The following is a 25628-nucleotide window of genomic DNA, read 5'->3' on the forward strand; positions in this document are numbered from 1 at the left end:
CTTCTGTCTGAGTCTGAAATGAGAATCTCTGTTATAGCGTGCTGTAATGTATTGCTTCTGTCTGAGTCTGAAATCAGTATTCTCACGGTAATTTCTTTTGACAGTAGTTCTTTTGGTTTGTCTAAATTCAGCATTTGTTTGATATTTTATGTTTGAAGATGACTTTTTCTTCGCTCTATACATCTCATTTGAGGCATATTTTTGTCTTTCATTCCTTTTTTGATTGTCTCTTCTTTGTGGAGTTTTTGGTGAAACCATGAGCCTTCTCTTGATTTTTCTCCTTTCCTGTTTACTGCACTTTGACAATTTATTGGAAATGTCTTGCAATAATGTGTCAGCAAAACTACCAGCAACACACATATCAGTCATGACTTGAATCAGAATTTATCACTTGACTGGTTGCCTTGAAATCATACTGAGGAGCATGATTTAGTAGTGATGTCATATCGGCCTCTTGATGTGTGAAAAAACCTAAAGATACAAATGACAGTGATCATTTCAGCTGTAGCACCACATGAACAATGACTGGTACAATCTTAATTACTGACTGACTTACAAGTTAAAACACATTACAGTCAAAGTACTGACAGAACAATCGCTGGCTGTGTTTCTCCTCATAGCAGCTGAGTTTGACTCACCAATAATAGGTTCTTCAAGTACAGGACATGCAACAGAGACAGTGGTCACTCTGCAGTCTGAGTCAGAGACATCATTGCATTGGTTTGTTCTGTCATTCTGAAACTCTACAGGCTTCAGCTCATAGTAGCAGGAGGACTGTATGTTGTTCATTCTGTAGCACAGCATAAGCCAGTCAATCATCTCACTGAGACGTGTGAAAGTCAGCATCACAGCTTTACCATGTACATTAGACATGTCTGGTGGTGTAGGCAAACCATCATCTGTTCTGGAGTGGGGATCAAAGAAGCCGTACCTGCCTGATCTGGTTCTGAATACTGCAATACATAATCCAGCCATAATCAATAATGCATACTGTACATCTGTTAGCAAACAGCTCAGTCCTGCCTCAAGGCTAAGAAAGTCATCTGTAGCACCAGGTAAAGATTCTCCAAATGATCCATACCGAGACAGCAGCGTCATGTCAGCCTGATATACACATCTGCGTGCAGGAACTGTATCAGGGAGCTCATCAGTGGCCAGATGGATGCTGTTAGGATATAGTCTTCTAGCATTGCTGTACATCAGATTACCTTTGTCCAAGAGAAGATCCAGGTCTGCTCTGCTGAGGTTTTCATTCTCATGGAGGAATGCAAGGAAGGTCAGTGAGTTACATGTACACTGCTGGTTTCTGTATTTACCATACTTGAGAGAGGCCTGACTGCGAGAGGCACAGACACGTGTTACAGGAGACTGGTCTTCCAACTGTTCTGCATGAGACAGTCCTGCCACACATGGAGCATCACTGTAGCATCGTTTCTTTACAATGTCAGCATATGACACTGCTGGCATGCAAGGTTTTTGCTGATTTCCTTGAACAATTTCAGCACTGGATTTTACAGAATCATTTTTCTCATCAAAGGAACTAGGACATATTACCTGCTCACCTCTTTGAGTGTCATCAAAACACTGCCAGCGGATTTTTGCAGTTTGTGATTTCTTACACCTCCTGGGCATTTCTCCCGTTATCAGTAAAGATGTTACTTGCAATATAGAAACAAGACAATGACTCTTTCAAATAGTTAAATAGTTTAATATTGATCTCAGTGGATATCTGGAATATTTATCTCAGTGGATTGTCTTGAATAATTTGGCTCAAATGGATTCAGTCCAAATTGGTGAAATACAGTGAGGAAAGAAGGCAGAGACAACACGTGGGTGAGAACAGGACAGGATAGCGACAGGGAGGGGGTGTGAGGCTTGAAATGGAAGAACTGGATCACTGCTCTTCTACTGGTCGTCCTTAGGCAGGATTATCTGGGGGAAAAGGAAAAAGAAAAGAAGAAGAAAACTATTTCCACTGTATCCCCTTTTAAATAACTTTATATTTAGAATGGACATTGTCAGTGTGAGTGAGTGAACGAATAAACTATAAACCAACAACAACTGAAGCATGGCTGCAAGCTAGCTAGCTAAAGGCTGCAAGAAGTTATTTTCTGACTACGGCAGCTAGCTAGCTAATTCCTAAATTAAAAAAACAGGTTGTATTTCCTGTAAGCTAACTTCGTCTAATAGTAGTCATGACAATTTATTTTATTTTTACAATGTGTCTATTGCTAATGTGTAAAGGTAAGTTATTACCTGCTTAGTGTCTGCTCACCTCAGCGATGACAAGAGCCAACTGATGAGGGTTCGTTGCTGTGGCGATTCATGTGGAATGAGACGTTCATGGACACTGGGAAATTGGAGACCTCATTACGTCTTCACCTAAATGATCTAGTTTGGATGCTTTTCGATGTTTTTTTATATATATTTTTTCTATACATATTTCTTTGTAGCTGAGTTTTATATTTGGCTAGTCATTTGCTAGTCATAATAATAATAATTATTTGAATGAAGGCCAGACCTGCAGTGTAGTCCTCCTCTGTAGTCGTAGCATTTACTGAGTTTTCTAGTTCATTGAATGGCCCACAAAACTTCCGGTTGATCGAAGGTAGCTGTCACTCCGACGGTCTTCACCCTCGACACGCGTCAGTAAAGCACGATGACGTGGAGTGGGACATCACATTATAACATCTTTGCAGAGTCTAAAGCTAATTATTTATTATCAGCGAGCGGCACGAAGGACCTATAATAATAATAATAATAATAATAATAATAATAATAATAATAATAATAATAATGTAATTATATGCACTTCAAACATGGAGTTGGACACTTGATAACTGAAAAAACAATCATTTTTATTGACATACATCAGCAAACAATTTTTATCCAATTATTAAATTTTGTAACACTCAACAATCATTTTATTAACAGAAACTATATACAAATTATGTTTGTAATTATTATTAAATTTTGTAACACTCAACAATCATTTTATTATTAACAGAAACTATATACAAATTATGTTTGTAATTATTATTAAATTTTGTAACACTCAACAATCATTTTATTATTAACAGAAACTATATACAAATTACGTTACGTATGTTTGTAATTATTATGTAGTTATTATAAATTAATTGGGGGGGGGAGAAGTGGGTTGGGGGAAACATGGGGGAAAGTCCAACATCAATGGAAAGGTACAGAGGGTGGAAAGTGTGAAGGATTTCATTCCACCCTGTGTACCTTCCCATTGCCAAAGAAAATTAAAAGAGTTTTTGGGAACTCCTCCAGTTCCTCGGGCAGGTCTTTAGTCCACACTGCCCGAGGAACAACAAACTCTGTGTGCTGGAGGCTTAAGATGGCGATGTCTCCATTGGCTTTTGTGCGGAGTCCCTCCACCTCCACTGCTACGGGTTCCATTGAATGCTGAAGAAAGGAAATATGAATATTAATTGCTTTGGAAAGCCGCAAATAGCTTACTTCCTACAGTGGGTAAACTCACCTTCACTTCGGTGAAGTGGGTGCTTTGCAGGCAGTAGCCGAAGTCCGGGCTGTACTTTCCCCTTAAGTGGCTGACGGTGATGGGGACCCCAATTGATAGTGGGGTCATGACTGCCTCCCTCCAAAACAGCACAGTAACTTCCTGTGTGCCCTATAATGAAAGAGGTTGTTTAGTTCTGAACAGGTGATGAAGCAACTGATGAAGCTGCTTGGAGGAGCAGTCCAGTTGCCTCGCTTTAACCTCTTTACTGAAAATAAACTGAATCACTAAAAATGTTCATCAACATCAACACTTTACCAAAGTGGAAATGAGTTAAACATGTTAAAGTAACATCAGCTTCCTACCTCCCTGAGCTTTAGTCGCCTCATGGGCACACCTCCACCCTGCTGCCCTTTATACTCCCTCACAGGATCCAGCTAAATGTGACAGAGAAGGGTTGTTAAACTTAAAATATATGATGATGCCAGATATGATGTGAAATCATACGGATGCAAAATCAATAATAATGTAATGCTTCAGTGAGATTAGCAGGAGGCCATCATAAGAAACTTACAGCTGTGACATGTCCAGATGTTGTCACATATTCAAATTGCTCAGGGTGAGCAACCAAATCTGATGTTGTGACATCTGGTGAGGGTGGTTGCAGTGTCTTCCTGCCCTCTTCCTCCAGATGGCCATCCACATTAACAGGAGGGCAGCAAAAGATGACAGTGTTTTTGCGACACAGCAGGGTGTTGGGTGAACTTGTGCTGGTCACTAAGTTTTTGACCACATAGCTTTTACCCAATTTAATTTTGGAGGCCAAATCGTCAAAGAGAACAATTTTTTTTACACTGTAAAACATTTGTAAAAACTTGGGTCACATTTAGTTCTCCATCTTCAATTTTCCATTTAGCCAATTTTTTTGTTTCTTTAATTGCAATTATTTTGCATTTTGTTGTCTCCATTTGTTGGTAGGGCTTCTTCTTTGTCATAGCCAAAAGACAAATCAATGTTATTTTCCGTGAAATAAGAGAATGCTTTTGTCTTGGACACATGCTGTGATTTGCAATTCAGACACTAACTACATAAAGTAGTAATTTTCTTCATCATTTCCTCGTTTTTTAAAGCATTAACATTTAACTACAGCAGGAGGCGCCGTACGGCTTTTATGTTGTATTGTCACCTCCCATTCAACAGAAGAAGCCGGGAGTTCCGGATCCGATGTAAATACATATGGGGAGCACTGTGTAACTGAAGACTTCTGAAGAAAGTTTGCTAAAGTTTCTAACGGGTAAGTAGGCTTTGTGTTTGTATGTTTTTACTGCAGTTAACGACTGACTGCCGTTACTGTGCAACAAGGCACGAGGGCAGTAAAGTAAAGCTTAGTGGAACGTTAGACGTTAAATTCAAACGTTAATTAGCATGCTAAGCTACGCTGCTGTTACCAGAGGATCTCTTGCTCAATGGCACTTTCATTAAAAATCGACTTCAATTTGGTTAACCAAGGCAACACTTGCAAAGGGAAAAATTGCCGTTATTAAACTCAGAGGAGACCTCAAAACCACTTGGTATAAAACTGTTAACCATTTGAAAACTAGAAACAGGAGAACTCTGAAAAGTAATAGCTGAAAAGAGCAGAAGAAGCTGAACATTTTGATCTTTGAATGGTTTCTGTAGCTGAAAGTATGCAGGCGCTGAAAACTTTTAAAAGTTGAAGACTCTGAAGGGCTCTCTCATAGACTTCAATGTTAAATTAATTTTATAAAACGCTTAATATTTTAAAAACTATAAATAGCTGAAAAAAACTAAAAGTTGACCCATCATGTCCTCAATAAGCTGAACATTTTGAAAAAGTGTACGGAAGAAAATATAATAATAATAATAATAATAAAAATAAAGAAGTAGAAGAACTAAAGTTTGATTGCTCTGCAATCAAACTAATAAAGAAGTAGAAGAACTAAATAATAAAAATAAAGAAGTAGAAGAAGTAGAAGAACTAAATAAATAAATAAATAAGCATTTATTTATTTATTTAATTTTAACTAAAACAGATTTCCATACTAAACTGCTCGTTGCAAATATATAAATATGCAGTGCTTTTTGAACTGCAATTAATTGCAACATCATATTGTTCCAGAATTCATATACCTAATAGCATGAAGTACCCATAAACAATAGTGAAGTAGACACTGCAATCTGCAGCTCAGTCAAGGCAATACGGTTGGGCAGGAAAACATCAAGAACAAGTAATTACAGGTGCACCCTAAGGTTCTGTGTAGAACTGATTTTCTTACCATATCATTATGTTTAGGGATGATGGCAGGTCTGGTTAATGACAATGATGAGTCTGCATGGTGCAGATGCCACAGCCTCATGCTCAACATGGTCAAAACCTTTTTATGACCTGATGTCATTAGATAAGTCCATGTCCTCAGCAGTTGGCAAAAAAAAACTCTAACCTACTTTTCACCTTGCCACCTTCTACAGAGCAACCTGATCTACAGCCTCACTTCCTGCTTTGGGAGCTGCAGGAACTACAACAGATGAACAGGATAGTGAAGACTGGCTCTAATGTTATAGGTACCTAATGGAAATATCTGCATCTGCATCTGCATCTTCACCCTCAGGAAAGCTGAAGCCTCTTGCAGATCCAGCAGGATGCCCCCACAACCATTTCCATATGCAACAACTAAAAAAGACATAACTAATCAAACTAAAAAAGGGCATTTCCTGAAGACAATGAAAGTTTGATTGCTGCAGCTGAAGCATTGCTTTGAATGTTGATGTGAAAGATTGCTCTGAATTGCTGGAGAATCAGAGCAATTCAGAGCTTTGCATGCCTCTGTGTATGCCTCTGTGTGTCAGCCTGTCACCATGGTAACAGCAGAGGAGACCTCAAAAACCACTCCAACTTTGAGAGCCTGGCGTGCGGAAACGATTCGGAATTAGAAAATTCTGAATACAAGTTTGATAGAGCAGCATCTAATGAGCGTTTCAAGACTAAAATGAAGTCTGTAGCTTGACATTTGTAGGAGGCTGAAATCGGTCAATGTATGCTGAAGATACGCTGCGTCAAAAAAAAACAATAAAAAATAAGAAGAAGAAAGAGGGTGAATAACAAGAGTTTGATTGCCTATTGCCTAGATTATAAGAAGCACAGGCTGTATGATTTGAATGTGGAAAAGTAGTATACAGCTGAAGGATGATCAATATGACAGATATAATGCTTAGTGTGATAAAGTGTGATAAAGACTACAAATATGGCTGCTTTGTATGTTTCTTGTGTGTCAGCCTGTCACAGTGGTAACAGCCCTGCCTGCCTAATTAAGCCCTAATTAAGACACCTGTGTGATTCTCCTTTCACTCCTCTCACGGCAGATCCCATGTAATTTAAATGGGGGTTGCACCCTCCGAACAACTTCTCTTTTTGTCCAAACATAAGTCTCCAGACAAAACAATAAGGACACCGTCAGAATCACAAGAAGTTGCTCTACAACACAGTATAATTTTTATGTCTATGATGTCAAAGATGTGGAGATGGTGGCGAGTTAGAAAATATGGCTGCTCTGCTTCTGTTTTTGGTTTTCTAATGGAAAAATGACCGGCACTGTCCCCAAACAGCTGGCTATAAAGGCAAAAACCTTTTGGTGTTCACTTTAAAGTTATTCCAGTTAGATGGAAGGTGCAGGCCTGAGCGCAGGTTAGAGAGATTTTTTAGGCATCTCCTCAGCCTCTCTCCACTCCACTGAGTGATGACATCATCACTCAGTCATTTGTAATCAAATCGGCTCATTCATTTCTATTGGCGCTCATGTCCGTGGTGTCCACACGTATTAAAAACCGTGGTGTCCCTACAAAAATGCCCCGCATTGACTTTCTATGGAGCGAGAGAGCATCGCTACCATCCTTCGTGGCCTTACATATCCCAAGATGCTTTGCGGGCCTATTTTTTTTAACAGTAAAATGACGGACAAAGCGAGCGGCACCGGCAGCAGTGCCGAAATCACATTAAATGTAAGTAAAGTAGTTCGAGGGATTTTTAAAATGCTAGTAGTGAGAGCGGCATTAAAAAAATGATGACATGACGTCCTGTTGATACAAGGCGCTGTAAACGTAAACTAAACGTTTTGATTGAATGTTGTTTCTTGACTGTTTACTGTAGCATAGTATAAAGTATAGTTTACTTGAGGAGCAATATTATCGTTATTATATCAAACGGTCATTTTGCCTGTTGTCATTTTGTTGTAGGAGGAGCAGAGGGAATTCAATTCAATTCAATTCAGTTTTATTTATATAGCGCATATTACAATCAGACATTGTCTCAAAGCGCTTCACAGGAACCCCCCTAAGAGCACTGTGGCAAGGAAAAACTCCCTTTAAGAGGAAGAAACCTTGAGCAGGACCCGTCAACTTAAGGGGGAACCAGTCCTGCTGCTAGTCAGAGAGGATGAGGGAGAGAGAGAGAGAGGGAGAGAGAGAGGATGAAGGAGAAAGAGAGAGAGAGAGAGAGGAGCAAACATGATACAAACATGATACAGTACAGAGCAAACATGACAGCAAGATGAAACAGTGATTATATTGTAATAGATATCTATATATATCGTCGGTCCATAAGTAGGAATAGTAATTTGATAGTAAAGATGAGCAGCAGGGGCTAGTGAAGTCGATGAGCACAGGAGAGACTGCAGGTCAGTATGCAGGTCTTGAGACCTGCAAAGAGAGAGAGCGAGAGCGAGGCACAGAACTACAAGGAAGACAGTTAACACAGATTATGAGACGATATTACCCAGTATGATCCAGACTAAGGAGAGTGGAGGAGAGGTCAGAGGGTGTTCAGAGGATCGTGTTTGTGCCCCCCGACAACGTAGAGCAAGAGAGACTTCACGGGCCGGACTGCAGGTCATCGTCCAGGTCTTGAGACCAGTGTGAGCCAGACTAAGGAGAGAAAAGGAGAGGTTAGAGGGTGAGAGGGAAACTGCTCAGTGGATCATGTTTGTGCCCCCCGACAACGTAGGCCTAGAGCAGCATAGCTGTGCTACACACTAGGTCTAAGGCTAACTGTACTCCTTACTAAACAGAAAAGTTTTAAGTCTAGTCTTAAAGGTGGAGGCAGTGTCTGCCTCTCGGACCCAGATTGGTAACTGGTTCCATAATAGCGGTGCCTGATAGCTGAAAGCTCGTCCTCCCATTCTACTTCTATGAATCCTAGGAACTACTAGTAAACCTGCACTCAGAGATCTAAGTGTCCTATTAGGAACATATGGTACAATCAGGTCCTGCAGATACAATGGAGCAAGTCCATGAAGAGCCTTGTAGGTTAGAAGAAGGATCTTGAAGTGTATTCTTGAGTCCACTGGGAGCCAGTGAAGAGACGCTAGGACAGGAGAGATGTGATCCCTTTGGCTGCTTCCTGTCAGAACTCTAGCTGCTGCGTTCTGGATCAGCTGCAGACTGTTGATGGAGTAATGTGGACATCCTGACAATAAAGAGTTGCAGTAGTCCAGTCTTGAAGTGACAAAAGCATGGATGAGCTTTTCAGCATCACTCTGAGAGAGGATGCTCCTGATCTTAGTAATATTACGCAGGTGAAAGAAAGCGGTCCTGGAGACCTGCTTAATATGAGAGACAAACGACATGTCTTGATCAAAGATAACTCCAAGGTTCCTCACAGTCGTACTGGAGGCCAGAGTAATTCCATCCAGGGAGAAAGTATTATCTGATAAACTAGTTCTGAGATGTTTCGGTCCAAAAACAATGACCTCAGTCTTGTCCGAGTTTAATAGTAAAAAGTTGGAGGACATCCAGTCCTTTATGTCCTTTAGACACGCCTGTAGTCTGACTAGCGGCTCCGTTTCTTCAGGCTTCATGGATAAATACAGCTGGGTATCATCAGCATAACAATGAAAGTTTATGCCGTGCTTCTGGATGATGTATCCTAGAGGGAGCATGTAGAGGGTGAACAGGATCGGTCCGAGCACAGAACCCTGTGGAACACCGTGGTTAACCCTTGTACCTGTGGAAGACACATCGTTAGTGTGAACAAAATGAAATCTGTCAGATAAATATGATTTAAACCAGCGCAGTGCTGTTCCTGTAATCCTGATCTCGTGTTCCAATCTGTGTAGCAGGATGCGATGGTCTACGGTGTCGAAGGCAGCACTGAGATCCAGTAGAACGAGTACAGAGACGAGACCCCGGTCCGATGCCATGAGGAGGTCATTGGTGACTTTAAGCAGTGCTGTTTCTGTGCTGTGATGGGCTCTGAAACCAGACTGGAAAGCATCAAACAGACTGTTACTACACAGGTGGTCGTTTAGCTGACTTACAACAGCTCTTTCGAGTAGTTTGGAGATAAAGGTGAGGTTGGAGATCGGTCTGTAGTTTCCTAGGACGTCCGGGTCCAGTGAAGGTTTTTTAAGTATCGGAATGATCACAGCAGTTTTAAAAGCCTGTGGTACATATCCTGTTTCCAGAGACAAGTTGATCTGTCCTAATGTAGAGTCTCCGATCAGAGGAATAGCATCTTTGAGGAGCCGTGAAGGGATCGGATCCAGAAGACAGGTAGTAGGTTTAGACTTGCAGATGCTGGTGGTCAGCTCAGGGAGGCCGATGGGCGCGAAGCAGTCCAGAGTTAGATCAGGATCCATTTCCAGAAGTGGCGGTGTATCCTCAGCGGTCACAGAGAGATTGTGGTTGATTTGTCCTCTAATAGTGGTGATTTTATCGGTGAAGAAGCTCATGAAGTCTTCACTACTAAGAGCTGCAGGAATGCGAGGCTCCACAGAGCTGTGGCTCTTTGTCAGCCTGGCTACAGCGTTAAAGAGAAAGCGCGGGTTGTTCTTGTTTTCTTCTATTAGTGATGAATAGTAGGCTGTCCTGGCTTTACGAAGGGCCTTCTTATACGTCAGCAGACTGTCTCTCCAGATCCTCCGGGAGTCATCTGATTTAGAGGACTGCCACATCCTCTCCATCCTACGTGTAATCCGTTTCAGTGATCGGATGTTTGAGTTGTACCACGGAGCTAGCCTCTTCTGGTTTGTAGTTTTCTTCTTCTTCAGTGGAGCAATCCTGTTTAAGACTGAGTGTAGTGTGTCTGCAGTGTTGTTGACAAAGCGGTCCAGCTCTGCAGGAGTAACATTTAAGTTGGTACCCCCATCAGTACTTGGGACTGTGGGGAGTACTGGTAGGATTGCTGTCCTAAACTGCTTTACGGCGTCTTCAGACAGACATATGCTGTAGTAGACCTTTTCCTTAGGTGCTGGTAGGTCTGAAAGAGAGAAGTCAAAAGTTATTAATGAGTGATCTGAAAGAACAGGATTTTGAGACCACACTAGCAGGTTCTCAGCTTCCAGGCCGTAGGTGAGAACCAGGTCGAGGGTGTGACTGTGACAGTGTGTGGGTTCATTTACTAACTGAGAGAACCCAACTGAATCCAAGAGTGAGTTGAAGGCAATCTTCAGACTGTCGGAGTCGACGTCCATATGAATGTTAAAGTCACCCACTATAATGACTTTATCTGTGCTAAGCACTAAACTTGATAAGAAGTCTGAAAACTCCAGCAGGAACTCTGAATAAGCAGCAGCAGGTGGACGATACACTACGACGAGTAAAACAAATTCTGACTTCTTCCAGCTTCCGTGAGACAGGCTGAGAGTGAGACTCTCAAAAGAAGTATGAGTAGACTTAGGTTTAGGATTCATCTGAAGACTGGAGCGGTAGATTGCTGCCACTCCTCCTCCGCGACCTGTAACTCTAGGAACATGACAGTTAATATAACAGGACGGAGTTGATTCATTTAAAGCAACATATTCTTCACCCTGTAACCAAGTCTCAGTGAGACAAAGTATATCAGTGTGATGATCAATAATTAGATCTTTAACTAAGAGCGACTTAGAGTGTAGGGATCGTATGTTAAACAATCCACACCTGAGTGTTCTGTTACCTTGTTCTATGTGTTTGTGTGTGTTAGTGTGTATTTTTATGAGGTTATTATGATTAATATATCTTAACTTGTGTGCTTGATGAACTGTGGGAGGACGTGTGACCGTCACCACTTCAATAACATTATTAAGCTTAGTGTTTCTATGTGTAGTTGTATTCAATGTGTTTCTAACTGAGGGCGGCAGTCCTCCAGAAGCAGCAGAGAGGTGTGTAGGACAGCGACTCTGCCTCCTGGCCTCGACCCTGGGTTGTCAGGTTGGTCTAATAAACTTGGCTATGTTGCTAGAAATCAGAGCTGCACCACCCTGGGTGGGATGGATGCCGTCTCTCCTAATAAGGCCAGGTTTCCCCCAGAAAGTTTCCCAGTTATCTATAAAGGCCACGTTATTTTCTGGACACCACCATGACAGCCAGCGACGGAGCGAGGACATGCGGCTAAACATGTCATCACTGGTCAGATTCAGGAGGGGACCAGAGAACGCTACGGAGTCCGACATGGTTTTAGCTAAATTACACACCGACTCAATATTAACTTTAGTGACCTCTGACTGGCGAAGCCGGGTGTCATTAACACCGACGTGAATTATAATCCTACTGTATTTATGTTTATCTCTCGCCAGCAGCTTCAGGCTACCCTCTATGTCGCCCGCTCTGGCCCCCGGGATGCACTTAACTATAGCCGCTGGTGTCGGCTTTACATGCCGCAGAACAGAGTCGCCAATAACCAGGGTCGGCTTCTCAGCGGGTGTGTCGCCGAGTGGGGAAAAACGGTTCGATATGTCTAGCGGCTGGTGGTGAACCACGGGCCTTTGTTTCGGGCTACGTTTCCTTCGAACCGCCACCCAACCTCTCTGACTTCCCGGCTGCTCAGGGGCTGCCGGGGGCGGCTAACATCAGCTAAGGCAGGCTGGTCCGCACAGGCTAACTGCTGCTGGCTAGCTGCTGTGGCTACAGGTCTATTATCTAACATGCGGAGCCGACCCTCTAACTCGCTTAGCCTCGCCTCCAAGACTGTGAATAAGCTACAGTTTGTGCACACCTCACGCTCACTAAAGGAGGCAGAGGAGTAGCTGAACATGTCACACACCGTGCAGTGAGCAGGAGAGGGAGATGCAGAGCGAGTGGAAGAAGCCATGCTAAGCGCTAATGCTAACCGCTAAGTTACGGTAAGCTTCGCTACAGTGGTAAACGAGAAGGGAACCCAGAAACTGGTGCACTTAACTCTAACACTACGGTGCTTGTGTATTACCACAATAAAAGCAAACACAATATGTCTAATGCAGAAAGTCCGTAGCACCAACAGAGCACACCAAGTGAACAAACAGGACAGTGTCGAAAAGACAGATGAACAAAAAAAAAACAGATGAAATCTGACAATTGATAACGGAGGACATGAGGCTGCAGAAGGAGAGAGGGTGAGAGAGAGAGAGAGAGAGGAGAGCAGAGAAAGAACGGACAGACTTCAGCTCATTGAAATCGGTCTATGTATGCTGAAGATACGCTGCACCAAAAAACGTACGGAAGAATAAGAAAGAAAGAAAGAAGAATTACATTGACTGATTTCGGCCATTCAACTATCAAATGTTCATCTCACAGAGGACATTCCGGGTCAACTTAAAGTTTTTTTCAATTATAATTTTTCAAATATTAAGCAATTTCGGTGTCATTTTTAACATGGGAGTCTATGAGAGAGCCCTTCAACAAGGGTCATCTGCCAAATGCTTCTCCTCCTACAAATTTCAAGCTACAGACTCCATTTTAGTCTTAAACCGCTCATTAGATGCTGCTCTAGCAAACTTGTATTCAGAATTTTCTAATTCCGAATAGTTAGAGTGGAGTGGTTTTTGAGGTCTCCTCTGCTGTTACCATGGTGACAGGTTGACACACACACACACACAGAGGCATACATTGCTCTGAATTGCTCTGATTCTCCAGCAATTCAGAGCAATCCTTCACATCAGCGTTCAAAGCAATGCTTCAGCTGCAGCAATCAAACTTTAATTTTCTTGTGGAAATGCCCTTTTCTAGTTCTTATTTAATGATACTTAATTCCCATGTTTTCGTTCCATGTCTAAGATGGGAGTGTCCTTTCAGAAAAAAAGATAACATTCCAGATTCCCCTGTTACGTTTGTGGCACCTGTTCAGACAGGAAAACCTTTTTTTTTGTTAGTGACCTCATACCTCTCAGTGTTACACCCAACTTCAAACTGAACAAAGGCCTAATGAACCAGAATAACTGAAAACATCTATATGATCCAGAACAGACACTTCTCCTCATTCATTCTTTACTTAATTAAGCACCATAGCTCACTAATATGTTTCTGATTGGGAAATCCATTATCCACAACATGATGATTGGCTTAACTACAGAAATATAGAGTGCCTCACATATGAGATGAATGGTTCTGTTTACCTCATACAAGAACTTCTTTTTGCCACTTTGGTTTCATCTAAATGTTTGTGTTTGTGTGTTCAGAGAGGTTGCGTTCAGCCTGTTCCCACACACGTGGACTAAAGTGAAGTTCTTGTATGTGTGTGTCATTTTACTGAGAACAATTCACTCTCGTAAGGGGTTGAGTTAAAATGATAAAATGTATGTTTAAAGGAAACCAGTTCTCCTAGCTTGAGATCAACATTCTCATTGTATCTGTTTATTCATCAGTCTGGCCCAGACCACAGAGACACACTGATGGAACATGTGTCAGGGTCAACATTACATAAGCAACATATGTCTTACCACCTGGCTGTCATGCAAATGCATGTGGCTTGTATTTCAGGTGATTAGCAACTACTGGCAATGCACATGTCTACAGTACAGATCATTTCTCATCAGCAGCGGAAAGTACCAATGTTACTCATGCAGGTCAGCTGTGGGCCAAAAAAAGACACTAGCACAAATAAAGGCAGGTGTTTATTAAGGCTAAAGTAGTATTTGCAGCATTGTTGATATTCCACACAGCTTCCATTTTGGCTCACATGTATAGGTAATCACTGATGTTAATCTACTACCAAAATAATGTGAGCAGCTACACTTCCTGTATCCTGCACTGCAATCAACTTACCAAAACTCCATCAACATTACCAGTTGTTGGCTCTACCTCACATGTTGACAGTGCTCTGTGCCCTGCAGCTTGAGAACACATATGCAAATAAAAGAAATGCAAACAAATTGAGAAAATGTCTTCATCAATTTGACAACTTAGAAACTTGGAGCCACAAAGAGCAGGTAGGGCAGACTGCCTACTACTCACTATATGTTCATTATTGTAGGGGACTGTTACAGGTTCATCAGGAAAATGAAATAAACACTTGCACACACTGCCTCCATTTGTTTCTCTGTGATTTTGTGATTTGTTTATGTCATCACTGTTGAGCAAGTAAAACTTTCCCGCTAAATAAATATTGAGCACAATGAATACAGTCACCATCTGTTGTATGTGACTTTTAATTATGTATTGTGGAATACATTGAGTCCGGTAAATGGGTTTATTGTCACTACAAATTGAGGAAGCAAAATAAATCACCATGTAGTTGGAGTTTATGGTGAGTAGGTGATGACTTTTGACACAAACAATAAAAATGTTTCCAGTGGATCGCAAAAAGTGATGAACAAAAAAGGGTTAATTGCACCATTGTTGTTGCATAATTTAAATGTGCTGCATGGCCGGCAGCTAAATAAATACTCAGCACAATGCATAATGCATATTGCTACTGACCATTGGTTGTATGCAACTTTTGATGATGCATTGTGGAATACACTAAGTCCACTATATAGTTTAATTATTCTCACTACACATTCAGTAAACAATCAGTCACCATGTGGTGAACTTTATGTTCATTAGATAATAATTTCTGACACAAAGTTTTGATAATGTGTATTTTAACAACCCACCGGTTTTTTTTAAGTGTGTGCATCTCTGTTTGTGTACATGTCAGATAGTTGTTTTAGTCAATGCATGATGGCCATAATATACCATACGCTCCAATTTCTTCACTCCACAGTGAGTGTCCGCAGACACTGGGGTGCATTTGATCTCAACCTCTTCCAAAACCACAAAAATGTTCACATTTAAAAGTAGAGTACAAAAAAATAGATTGGCATGTTCCACCTCAGCTCCACCTGCACTCCATCTCATATCAGGATTAACCTGCAGACTCAGTGCTGACAGTACAGCACAGAATTGACACTGGGATCTTTAGGTACAAGTTCTGAGCATAGTGTTTAAGTTGAAACGAAGTGTTTCAATGTATAAAACATATTTTTCCAGATTCTGTAGTAAACTTTTTCATATCTTACAAATTGCTTCTTTAAAAGAGTTGTGACCTACTTTATTTCTTCACATCTTCAAACAGTCTTCATCATTACTCAAAGATTTGAACTGCACGTGCTTGTGGACACTTTCAGGCCTGGGTGGGCACAGGATGCGAAAGAGCTTCCCTGTGTCTTTGAAGAGAAATGTGGAAATTCTGGTTTTAATTATAGATGTGTGGGTTTTCCACTTCTAATGAGGCCCCTTAAACACAAAATTATGTCTGTGCTACTGTTTTCCTGTTTTTCTGAGTCATACTCAAACTTTTATTGTCTTTCTGGTTGTTCTGTGGACCTGTGTGTGTCATTCACAGCCCTGTAGTTATAGTTATAAAGATGAAGCATGCCTCAGATGTGCTTTGATCACTGCCCAAAGGCCATAATTTAATCGACAGATTTCATAATCACACAATTACATAAATCTACTGTGAAGTCATTTGATGGCCACAAGACTTTGGGTGGCATCATGCAAAGTGACACAGAATAAGCTATAGACACAACTTGAGTCCAAAGCTCATGTAACACATTTTGGATTTTGTATATTCTGTAATATAATAGTTTCTTTCACAGTAAAAAAACAAACATAAAAAACAAACAAAGGAATAATTCATATCAAGAATGCAATGGAATAGAAATACTCAAAAAGAGCAAGCCTAGTTAAAACCTACTGACATGTTAATTCCAGCAATATAAAAATAAAAATATATACTACACAGAAAAAGAAGTGGCAGTAAAAAATAAGTGGCAAACAAAAGCATCTGTACAATGGGGTGAAGAAAGATTTGTGAAGAAACTGTCTTTATTCAACTAAACAGTTGCTCAGTGATCTCCTGTTTCTCATTGACTCAAACATCTCCTTGCCCTGTCCAATGATGCTGAATTTGTTCATCCAGCAGACCACAGCACAGTAGAGGGCACTCGCAACAACAGACTGGTAGAAGGTCCCCAGCATCTTGCTGCACACATTTAAGGATCTGAGCTTCCTTCGAAAATATAGTCTGCTTCTTACACACAGCATCAGCGTGTGTCCTCCAGTCCAGGCTGCAGTTCAAGTGGACACCCAAGTACTTATAGTTCTACCTCCTCCCCCTGAATCTTACCTCGCTGGAAGAACGTAGGTTGATTTGCACAGACATACATTTAAATGTGAAATTGTCCGGTTTGTTTGTGATGTTTTTTCTGCTGCTGTTCTACAGTAGTGAAAAAATGCACTAGTGTGTGACATATTCCAGTCACAGGTTAATTTGCACAGACACATTTTTTTAGCTTGAAATAATCACTGATGTGACTTTTCTGGACTTATTTGTCCTGTTTAATTTTAATGCACTCCTCTCTGACCTTAAGATAAGAACATTTGAAGGACAAAGTTACTTTAAATGTTTGCTTCATTATTATTTTGAAGCTGTTTGTGCATTGTGCAATGCATCTGTTATCAATATGGCTGGTTTGTGACTAATCACTACTTACCAGCTTAACCTGTTAGAATGAAGTAATTAACTTGACTGATGATTTGTCGGTATCATTTTAGAACAATGTGGCGATTTAGAGTAAAAAACATGTAAGTGCAATTGTCATCAATTAATCGACAAATTAATTGGCTAAATGCCACAATTTATCGTGATTAATTTTTTTGCCAATATCACCCAACCCTATCATATGGAGGGATAATATATGACAGCACATGGAATGAATGATGACTCCGCTCCATTTAGCATTCCCGACAAACCAGTATGCATATGGTGACAAGTGTAACAAGTCCCAATGTCTCATGTGTGAAACACCCTATGCTTTAAATACACGTATCCTCACTTACCATATCTGACCTCCACTGCAGCAAAAGTATCAGTCAGAGTTGGAGGGACAGGAGTTTGAAAACTAATCTGGGCAAAATGTTCTGCTTTAATTTCAGGATTAAGAATCTACTGCCAAAAGGTGTTATGTCTGGAATTTGCTCTTTGAGTCTCTTATTTCCTCTCCCTCGTTTTTTTTAAACGTTCCCCTCCACCCTCTGTCTTCCCTCTTCTTCTTTCTTGTCTCCTGACTTCCTTCCTTCCTTCCTTCCTTCCATCCTTTCGACACTCTTTCCTGCCTACTGTATCTTTCCTCCACCTTTTTCTCAAATATTTTGGGTAAGAAAAAAGTAAAGGCATGCATATGTTGTTACGTGCAACCAAGAGATTCAGATTCCTCCTACATACCAACACAGCTTAACATTCTCCTCGGTTTGGATCTCCCCACTTCCTCTCTTTTTCCTTCCCCAACCCGTCTCCCACATTCTTCTTGCTGCTTTCGCTCTAGGCTGGTTCCCTCTGTGCTGTTCTCTTTTTAATTACAAGGAAGTGGGATAGATTAATGTCTCTAGTACAGTTCACCAAGGAGCCTTCCTTGTTGAATGATGAAAATGGTGACATCCTTATTTAGTAGTCCATAATTATAATGCTTTTTAAAAAAAATGTGACTTTGCACAAGTATTCATATATGAAGTGTGTTATTTCTCCAGAGAAAACAAACATTGTTTAAATCCATATTTTGGATAAGGACCCTGTCTTTATAATTAAGGGATACACCCAGAAATTGAATTCATAATAAATGGGATTGACTGTGCACTGTATGCTCAGGCAGGTAGACACAGAAAAGTCACAGTATGATCACAGTAAGGTCACAGTAAGATTACAGCAAAATGCCTAAAGCTGCTGATCACAAGAGAACAATAGGATTATGTTTACAAAAGTCTGTTCTTTCTCTCACATTTCTTTCTGTCTCAGTGGCTCTCGCCCTCCTGTGCGCTCTGGCAGCAGCTAGCCTACTGGGACAATGCATTTACATAACCAATCCTCCTCTGTAATCCCAGCCTGTGCAGCCCCTCCCACACCCACACTCACACCCCTCTCATTTCTCTCTTCCAATCTCTACCCCTCCTGTGCATGGTGGTGGTGGAAGTGGCAGCGGAGAGGGCTCCCTTATGTCCAGATTGCTATGGAAGAAGCAACACGACCTCTTAATCTTAATTACAGTTACATGTATGCAGCATCAAGACTGAATCACATGCCGTCATTCTCCACTGTGTTGCTACAACAGCCTAAAATCTCTCATTTACTGAGTTTTGTTAGAGTTGGTAGATAGATTCATATCTGACATAAAAAAATTGGTAAAATGAAATGAAAATGAAAAAGATAATCCTTGATTCTGGAGACACTGCAAGAGTGGGTGATTCTATTTTCAAGTTATTTAAAATTTGATAAGAAATGCCCTGGCATCGTCTGTCACGTATAAAAAATATATAGCTACAGATTTTAAATATCCATTCGTATTTATTTGAAACCTATTTTAACAATTCGTGCAGAGCGCGCCCCCGCGACAAACTTCAACAACTGTGCGCGCTCCAGAGCGGCTGGTACTTAACGCCTGGCGTCTCGTCTCTGTTTCAGGAGCAGCACCAATGTGTATACCGAGCAAACGAATGAGATACGATAAAGAGGGGTTCCGTGTCTGCCTCTGCGTCATACAGTCAAATATTTACTTGTCGTGAACTGAAGGATATTTCTTCCGAGGTAAGCGGGTGTGCCGTAGCGAGTGAAACATCAGATTTTCGAGTGTAGTATGTGCTGGCGAAAACAACAGCCCCGCTTCAGCAGACGTTAGCTTCCTTCATTAGCACTGTGCTAATGTTGGCTGCTAGCAGGGGCAGCTGGCTAGCGGTGTCTCTGGCTTGTTTGTTGTCTTGACGTTGTTAAACGCTTCTTGTCTGTGGTGTGCAGTCGATTGACATGCATGCTGAGCTAACATTGTTGTCGACATTCGCTGAACAATGCATGAAAAATGCTTCTACGTCGGCTTCAAGGCTTTTTCACACTCTTGCTAATAAGCTAACAAGTCACCGATCCTGTTAGCTTGTATGCTTTGGGAAGCTGCTTTACAGCAAGACAGGGCCTTGTATGTCTGTAACGAATAATGCCTGCTAGGATACTCCGTTGTCTGCTTTGTCAGACAAGGCCATTTTGCCTGCAAAGTAGGTTAGTTCAGGTCAACAGAACCCTTCCATGACATTGTTTTGTATGGCAGCCTTACTGGCATAACCTGTTTACTCAACCAATGTTTACTCTAAGTAACGCCGCAGTCACATCCACCGGGACGGTGCGTTTGACCTGTCTGAAACGGGACGATCGAATGTCAGCTCTTGGAATGTAGGGGTTAATAGAAGTCTTTGATCTCATGTATTACAGGATCATTTGGAGTGTGCTGTATCCTATATTTGTTAACGTGGACACCTGTAGATGAGATATGGACCAGACTGTCAACAGAACTCTTGACATCGTAGTATGACCTTTTGACAGTTACCTTTTTCCTCGTAAAATAATTTAGAATTTTTTATCTATTGCATTCCTATTTCAACCTCAACCTCATCAAGTGGAAGTTAGGTGGATCTAAGTTCTGAATATGAAAATCAATGAAGATTGAGTTGTGTGGGACTTGCATGTGCAACAGAACTTACACAAATTTTATATATGCAAGTAAAGCTAACGCTCAATGATTCAAATCACAGCATAAAAGATATAAATCAACAATATCGTGTGCTATTTTTAGGTTTAAGACTTGGCCTTCACAATCTATTGAGATGGGAGTTGAATTATTCAGCGTTGTACATAAAATAACAATTAGTTTTTGTACCAAAACCAAATGTGTTATTAGTCACTGAACTAACCAAATGTCAAAGGGAGGCACAATTTGCACATTCTTAGTATATGATTACACAGAATATCTAAATTGACTGACTACTAAATGTCTGCTCTCTGACTGCATTCCCTAAATGTAAGATATTGTCTTGGTGCATATTGCACAGGGATGTAAAGGCCATGCAGTGCAGTGTGTCCGATTTCTACAGTATTGTGCAATGTATTAAAGTGTTAATTGAAGACTGTTGATTAGGCTTGTGCAAAGTCGTATCGTGTGCAATAAATCGTCAGAAAAACTGTCACCGATTAATATTTGCCACTTATCGATTACGGCGATTAGTGCCTCGTCATGATGACGCATTTTTGTGTGCGACGCACCACTCACCATCACCTGTGCACATGTGAGCCCACAATAATAATAATGGCGGAAGGCAGTGGTATTCAGTTAAATGATGCGGAGCAGCACGTTCCTAACAGAGGTTCCATATACCATAATCCGGAGCAGGAAGAAAGCCGAAGAAAGCGCAACGAGGACACAACGCCGGCTGCAGCTGTATATAGTGCCGCGACATGCATTAGGTGAAGCGTGGAGCGTTGGTTGTTGTCATAGTAACTGGATTTTTGCTCGTATCAAAAGAATGAACTCCGATCTTTATTTACGGACTCCACAGCAAGATAGGAAACATTACAACAGCGAAGTCTCCTCCAGCAGATATTGGAAAGAATTCCACTCTATCCACTATACATTCCGTGATATGTTTAGTCATTGTGCTCCTTATGACCAAACTAAGCGCTGGAAGAACATAATGCAGGTTGATTTGCACAGACATACATTTAAATGTGAAATTGTCCGGTTTGTTTGTTTTTTCTGCTGCTGTTCTACAGTATGAGTGAAAACATGCACTAGTGTGGGACATATTCCAGTCACAGGTTCATTTGCACAGACACAGAAATAATCACTGATGTGACTTTTCTGAACTTATTTGTCCTGTTTAATTTTAATGTTGACATGCACTGCTTCGTGACCTTAAGATAAGAACATTTGAAGGACAAAGTTACTTTAAATGTTTGCTTCATTATTATTTTGAAGCGGTTTGTGCATCTTTTAGCAATGGCTGGTTTGTGCCTAATCACTACTTACCAGCTTAACCTGTTAGAATGAAGTAGTTAACTTGACTGATGATTTGTCGGTATCATGCTAGAACACTGTGCCGATTTAGAGTGAAAAACATGTAAGTGCAATTGTCATCAATTATTGGTCAAATTAATCGTTATCGGCTAAATGCCACAATTATACGCGATTAATTTTTTTGCCAATATCGCCCAACCCTACTGTTGATTAATATACTGGGGGGGGGGGGGTCTGTGTGACATATTTAATACTTCTCAAATAGTTCCTGGACCAGCTACCAGTGGAACACACATTGTGGCCTCCATTGATCTTTCTTAATTGTCATTATATGCATTATTAGTAAGACAGGTGGTTGAAATGGCAAGCATTATCAAGGCATATATTTATTTTGATTTGACATGTTTTGGCTCTATATTTAGACTTTTGTTGACAGCAAGAATCTTTCACATACTGTTGCTACTGTTGCTAGAACAATAATGACTTTTTGTTTTGTGATACGCATTTTGGCGTCTAGCCCCAAGTGGGAGTCTTATGTAGAAGTGGCTGGCTGACTTTGTATAGTGGGATTTCACAATCATGTTATGCATTATCTGCCAGTTTATGTTGAACAATGTAGCTAAAGATTTTATACATTTAGTCACTGGATGAGCATCACAGCTGCATAGTATTGATTTGGGGGAATGTTGTTTTGTTGTTGATAAAGGTTGGAGTTGCAGCACAGCTAGATTTTGAAATTCTGCCAAAAAACTTCACCAAACTAACAACCAAGCACATGATGTGATAGTGTGGAAAAAAAGCCTGCTTCCCAGGCCTAAAGGGAATTTTTCCTAAAGCCTTTACCACAAAACCTTTTTAAAGATGCTTAATGCCAACTGGCCAATTGAAATTACATGAGCATGTCGACCCCTCAACATTGTCTTAAGAGCTGAGCATGTATACTTCTTTTTCCCCCCGCTGAGTACAGTGTTTAATGTCTGTAAAACAGCCGCAGACCTTAGGGTATTTCTGTAGCTTTTAGAGAGGCTTAGTTGTTTGGTAATGTAGCCACTGGGGTGGTTTTCATATGTGGATGGATGTTAACAGATGCCAAGATGATGGGTAGTTATGTCATTGCTAGGAAAGACTCATCCTCATGAAATCCTTATATTCTGTTACAATGCAAGAAAATAAAGCTTTGGTTTTTTATGTTTCGTTTAGGGCCTATATGGATAAATATAATTTAGCACCCATTAATTGTAGGGAAGTGTCAGCAGGCTGGCTAGAGTGTATTAGGGCTTAGACAAATCTATCAGCGATTCCCGGAGTCATCACCGGTTGTTTCTTGTTTAATGCACTCACTCCTTATAAATTCAATGTGCATGTTTGCACGAACTTAACAGTTATCTCCGGTTGCTTGTATGACGATAGCTGCCAGGTAAAAAATTACAACGTATTACTCAATCCTTCTGTATATAAAGTTGAACAACAGGGCAGCTTTTTAAAAACAAAGGTCAAAATATCTTGCCCACTGGAGGCTTGTTGCATATATAGGTCATAACTCCCAACCTTCATATTAGAGGTGGGGACAAGGAACCTACTAAAAACTAAAAGTACTCCTCTAAGATTATATATCAAGACATTGTTTATAATTTGTTAGCTACTTTTTATCATGCTGATCTTTAATTAAATGCTCATTTTTTGCTATGTTTATGTATTAAAATAGTTACTGTTGGCTAGCAGACAAACTACGTAAAAAGTTGGGAAGGGGTGCAGGGTTTCCCACACATAGACCAATTTGTGGTGGGCCGCCACATAATCAACACCCTCCGCCACAAATTGATTCTGTGTTTTTTTTCGCCAACACGATTTTATAATATAGCTATCCTTCCATTCATTCAACTCTGAGCAACTCTCTCTCCCCCCATTCTCGTTCACACACACGCGTGTAAGCCCGCATGCACACACCGACAGCAGCTGATCCGCCCACTCCTCCTTTCAATGCACAATGTCTGATGCCTATAGACTGTTGAAGGAAAACCCGAAACGGCAGGTATTTGCACAGAGAAGACGGTCAACGTTATTGATAATGGAACATCACGCACCCTAATTTAGCATAGACAGAGCTGGTAATGCAGCAAACCATTAGGCGATTTTGGGTAAAACGCAGTTACAGCTGAGAGAAACTATGTTATATGACCAGTCACACAGAATAATAATGCCAAAAGCTGTTTTATTTATCATTTAGTTGCCTTGTGCCTTTAGTAGTTTCTAATATTATTTATGCTATTAATGTATTTATGTGGTTATATCACATTATTTATTTTAACCTTTATTTTACCAGAAATGTGATTTTACAATATAAGAACAGGCTGACATGGGCTGAGGTCAGTGTTGAGTTTGTATAGTGAAATAAAAACCTTCAGCTTCAGTTGTTTTTGTAATCCATTCCTTAAATGACACAGAATCTAAAGATTAGAACTAAATTATTTCAAGTAAAAACTTTAATTTGATGATTAATTCGTGAAATATGAAACACAGATTATGAGACGATATTACCCAGTATGATCCAGACTAAGGAGAGTGGAGGAGAGGTCAGAGGGTGTTCAGAGGATCATGTTTGTGCCCCCCGACAACGTAGGCCTAGAGCAGCATAGCTGTGCTACACACTAGGTCTAAGGCTAACTGTACGCCTTACTAAACAGAAAAGTTTTAAGTCTAGTCTTAAAGGTGGAGGCAGTGTCTGCCTCTCAGACCCAGATTGGTAACTGGTTCCATAATAGTGGTGATAGCTGAAAGCTCGTCCTCCCATTCTACTTCTATGAATCCTAGGAACTACTAGTAAACCTGCACTCAGAGATCTGAGTGTCCTATTAGGAACATATGGTACAATCAGGTCCTGCAGATACAATGGAGCAAGTCCATGAAGAGCCTTGTAGGTTAGAAGAAGGATCTTGAAGTGTATTCTTGAGTCCACTGGGAGCCAGTGAAGAGACGCTAGGACAGGAGAGATATGATCCCTTTGGCTGCTTCCTGTCAGAACTCTAGCTGCTGCGTTCTGGATCAGCTGCAGACTGTTGATGGAGTAATGTGGACATCCTGACAATAAAGAGTTGCAGTAGTCCAGTCTTGAAGTGACAAAAGCATGGATGAGCTTTTGTCATATTGTTATTGAAAAAAGTTATATCGCAATAATTATTGTTATGACAATAACAATAATTCAGAATAAGTCAGAACTGAGAGGATTAAGATTTAACTGAATACATTCAAAATGCTTCTTGTAGCTTTAAAAACTGTCATAGATAAGCATACAGGTGTATATTTAACCTGTATAACCCGACTCGCCGACTGTGACACCGGCGCTGAGATGCCACCTTGTCTGTGGGAAACACTGGGGTGTGCTTGACGTGGAAGTGTGTGGGTATTTGGTAGAATAGTAACAATGTGCTTTCACTTTTCGACCTCTAAAAAAGATAACAATAATTATTGCGATATAACTTTTTTCAATAACAATATGACAAAAGTTCGATAATGCTCAATAAATGTGTACATGCGCATGCGCATTGCATGCTGGGCTCTCGAGTGCTACATGTGGAGCTGTACCCTGAGGAGCTGTGTCTCGGAAGAGTGGTGAGAGAAAAATGAACAGACAGAGAAGTAATGAAGAAAATGCTGCGGCACCGACCCAGAGCAGTGAGAAGGGCACAGACGTAGTGGAGAAGAAAGGTCACAAAACGTCCGTAGTGTGGAGATATTTTGGCTATTTTGTTTTTGTTTGTTGAAATTATACCTAAAGCACTTAGAACTTGCACATGCAGCCACGTGTTTTATATTATTGCCCCTTCGGAGTCGACACATGTTTTACAAAGTCGCTCACGGTTCGACTTTCGTTGTTTTTTTCTCTGAAAAAAGGACACTTTAGGCTTTCTATTAGTATACTCCGCCATGTCTCTGTCTTGTTTACTTTACTATGTGGAAGTCAGTGTCCAATCAGACGATCGAACGAGATCACAAGGTGCTCAAAATCCAATTGTAGAGCTTTCTGCTCTCACGTGGTATATCAAAGATGGTTGATTAGACAAGAGACGTATCACCCCTGACTAGCTGTG

At 40.8% G+C, this 25628-nt stretch overlaps 2 protein-coding genes across 2 annotated transcripts in view; one reads left to right on the top strand and one right to left on the bottom strand.

The window, feature by feature from the left end:
- Nucleotides 1–1905: 1905 nt before the first annotated feature.
- On the bottom strand, nucleotides 1906–4704 carry LOC114437803 (uncharacterized). Its single transcript, XM_028408737.1, has 5 exons — nucleotides 4059–4704; nucleotides 3850–3921; nucleotides 3506–3655; nucleotides 3247–3429; nucleotides 1906–1932 (listed from the first exon to the last, which is right to left on the bottom strand). Exons 1-5 carry the CDS (start codon nucleotides 4347–4349, stop codon nucleotides 1906–1908), a joined length of 723 nt encoding a protein of 240 aa, XP_028264538.1. The 5' UTR covers nucleotides 4350–4704.
- Nucleotides 4705–19122: 14418 nt separating this feature from the next.
- Nucleotides 19123–25628, top strand: part of siah1 (siah E3 ubiquitin protein ligase 1) — a 41965-nt gene continuing 35459 nt past the window's right edge. Inside the window, exon 1 of the mRNA XM_028408438.1 lies at nucleotides 19123–19289. The gene's annotated coding sequence lies outside the window, so the exon portion shown is untranslated. The remainder of the gene's footprint in view (nucleotides 19290–25628) is intronic.

Source organism: Parambassis ranga, chromosome 6 (genome assembly GCF_900634625.1).
Source record: "Parambassis ranga chromosome 6, fParRan2.1, whole genome shotgun sequence".
NCBI classification, from domain to species: Eukaryota; Metazoa; Chordata; class Actinopteri; family Ambassidae; genus Parambassis; species Parambassis ranga.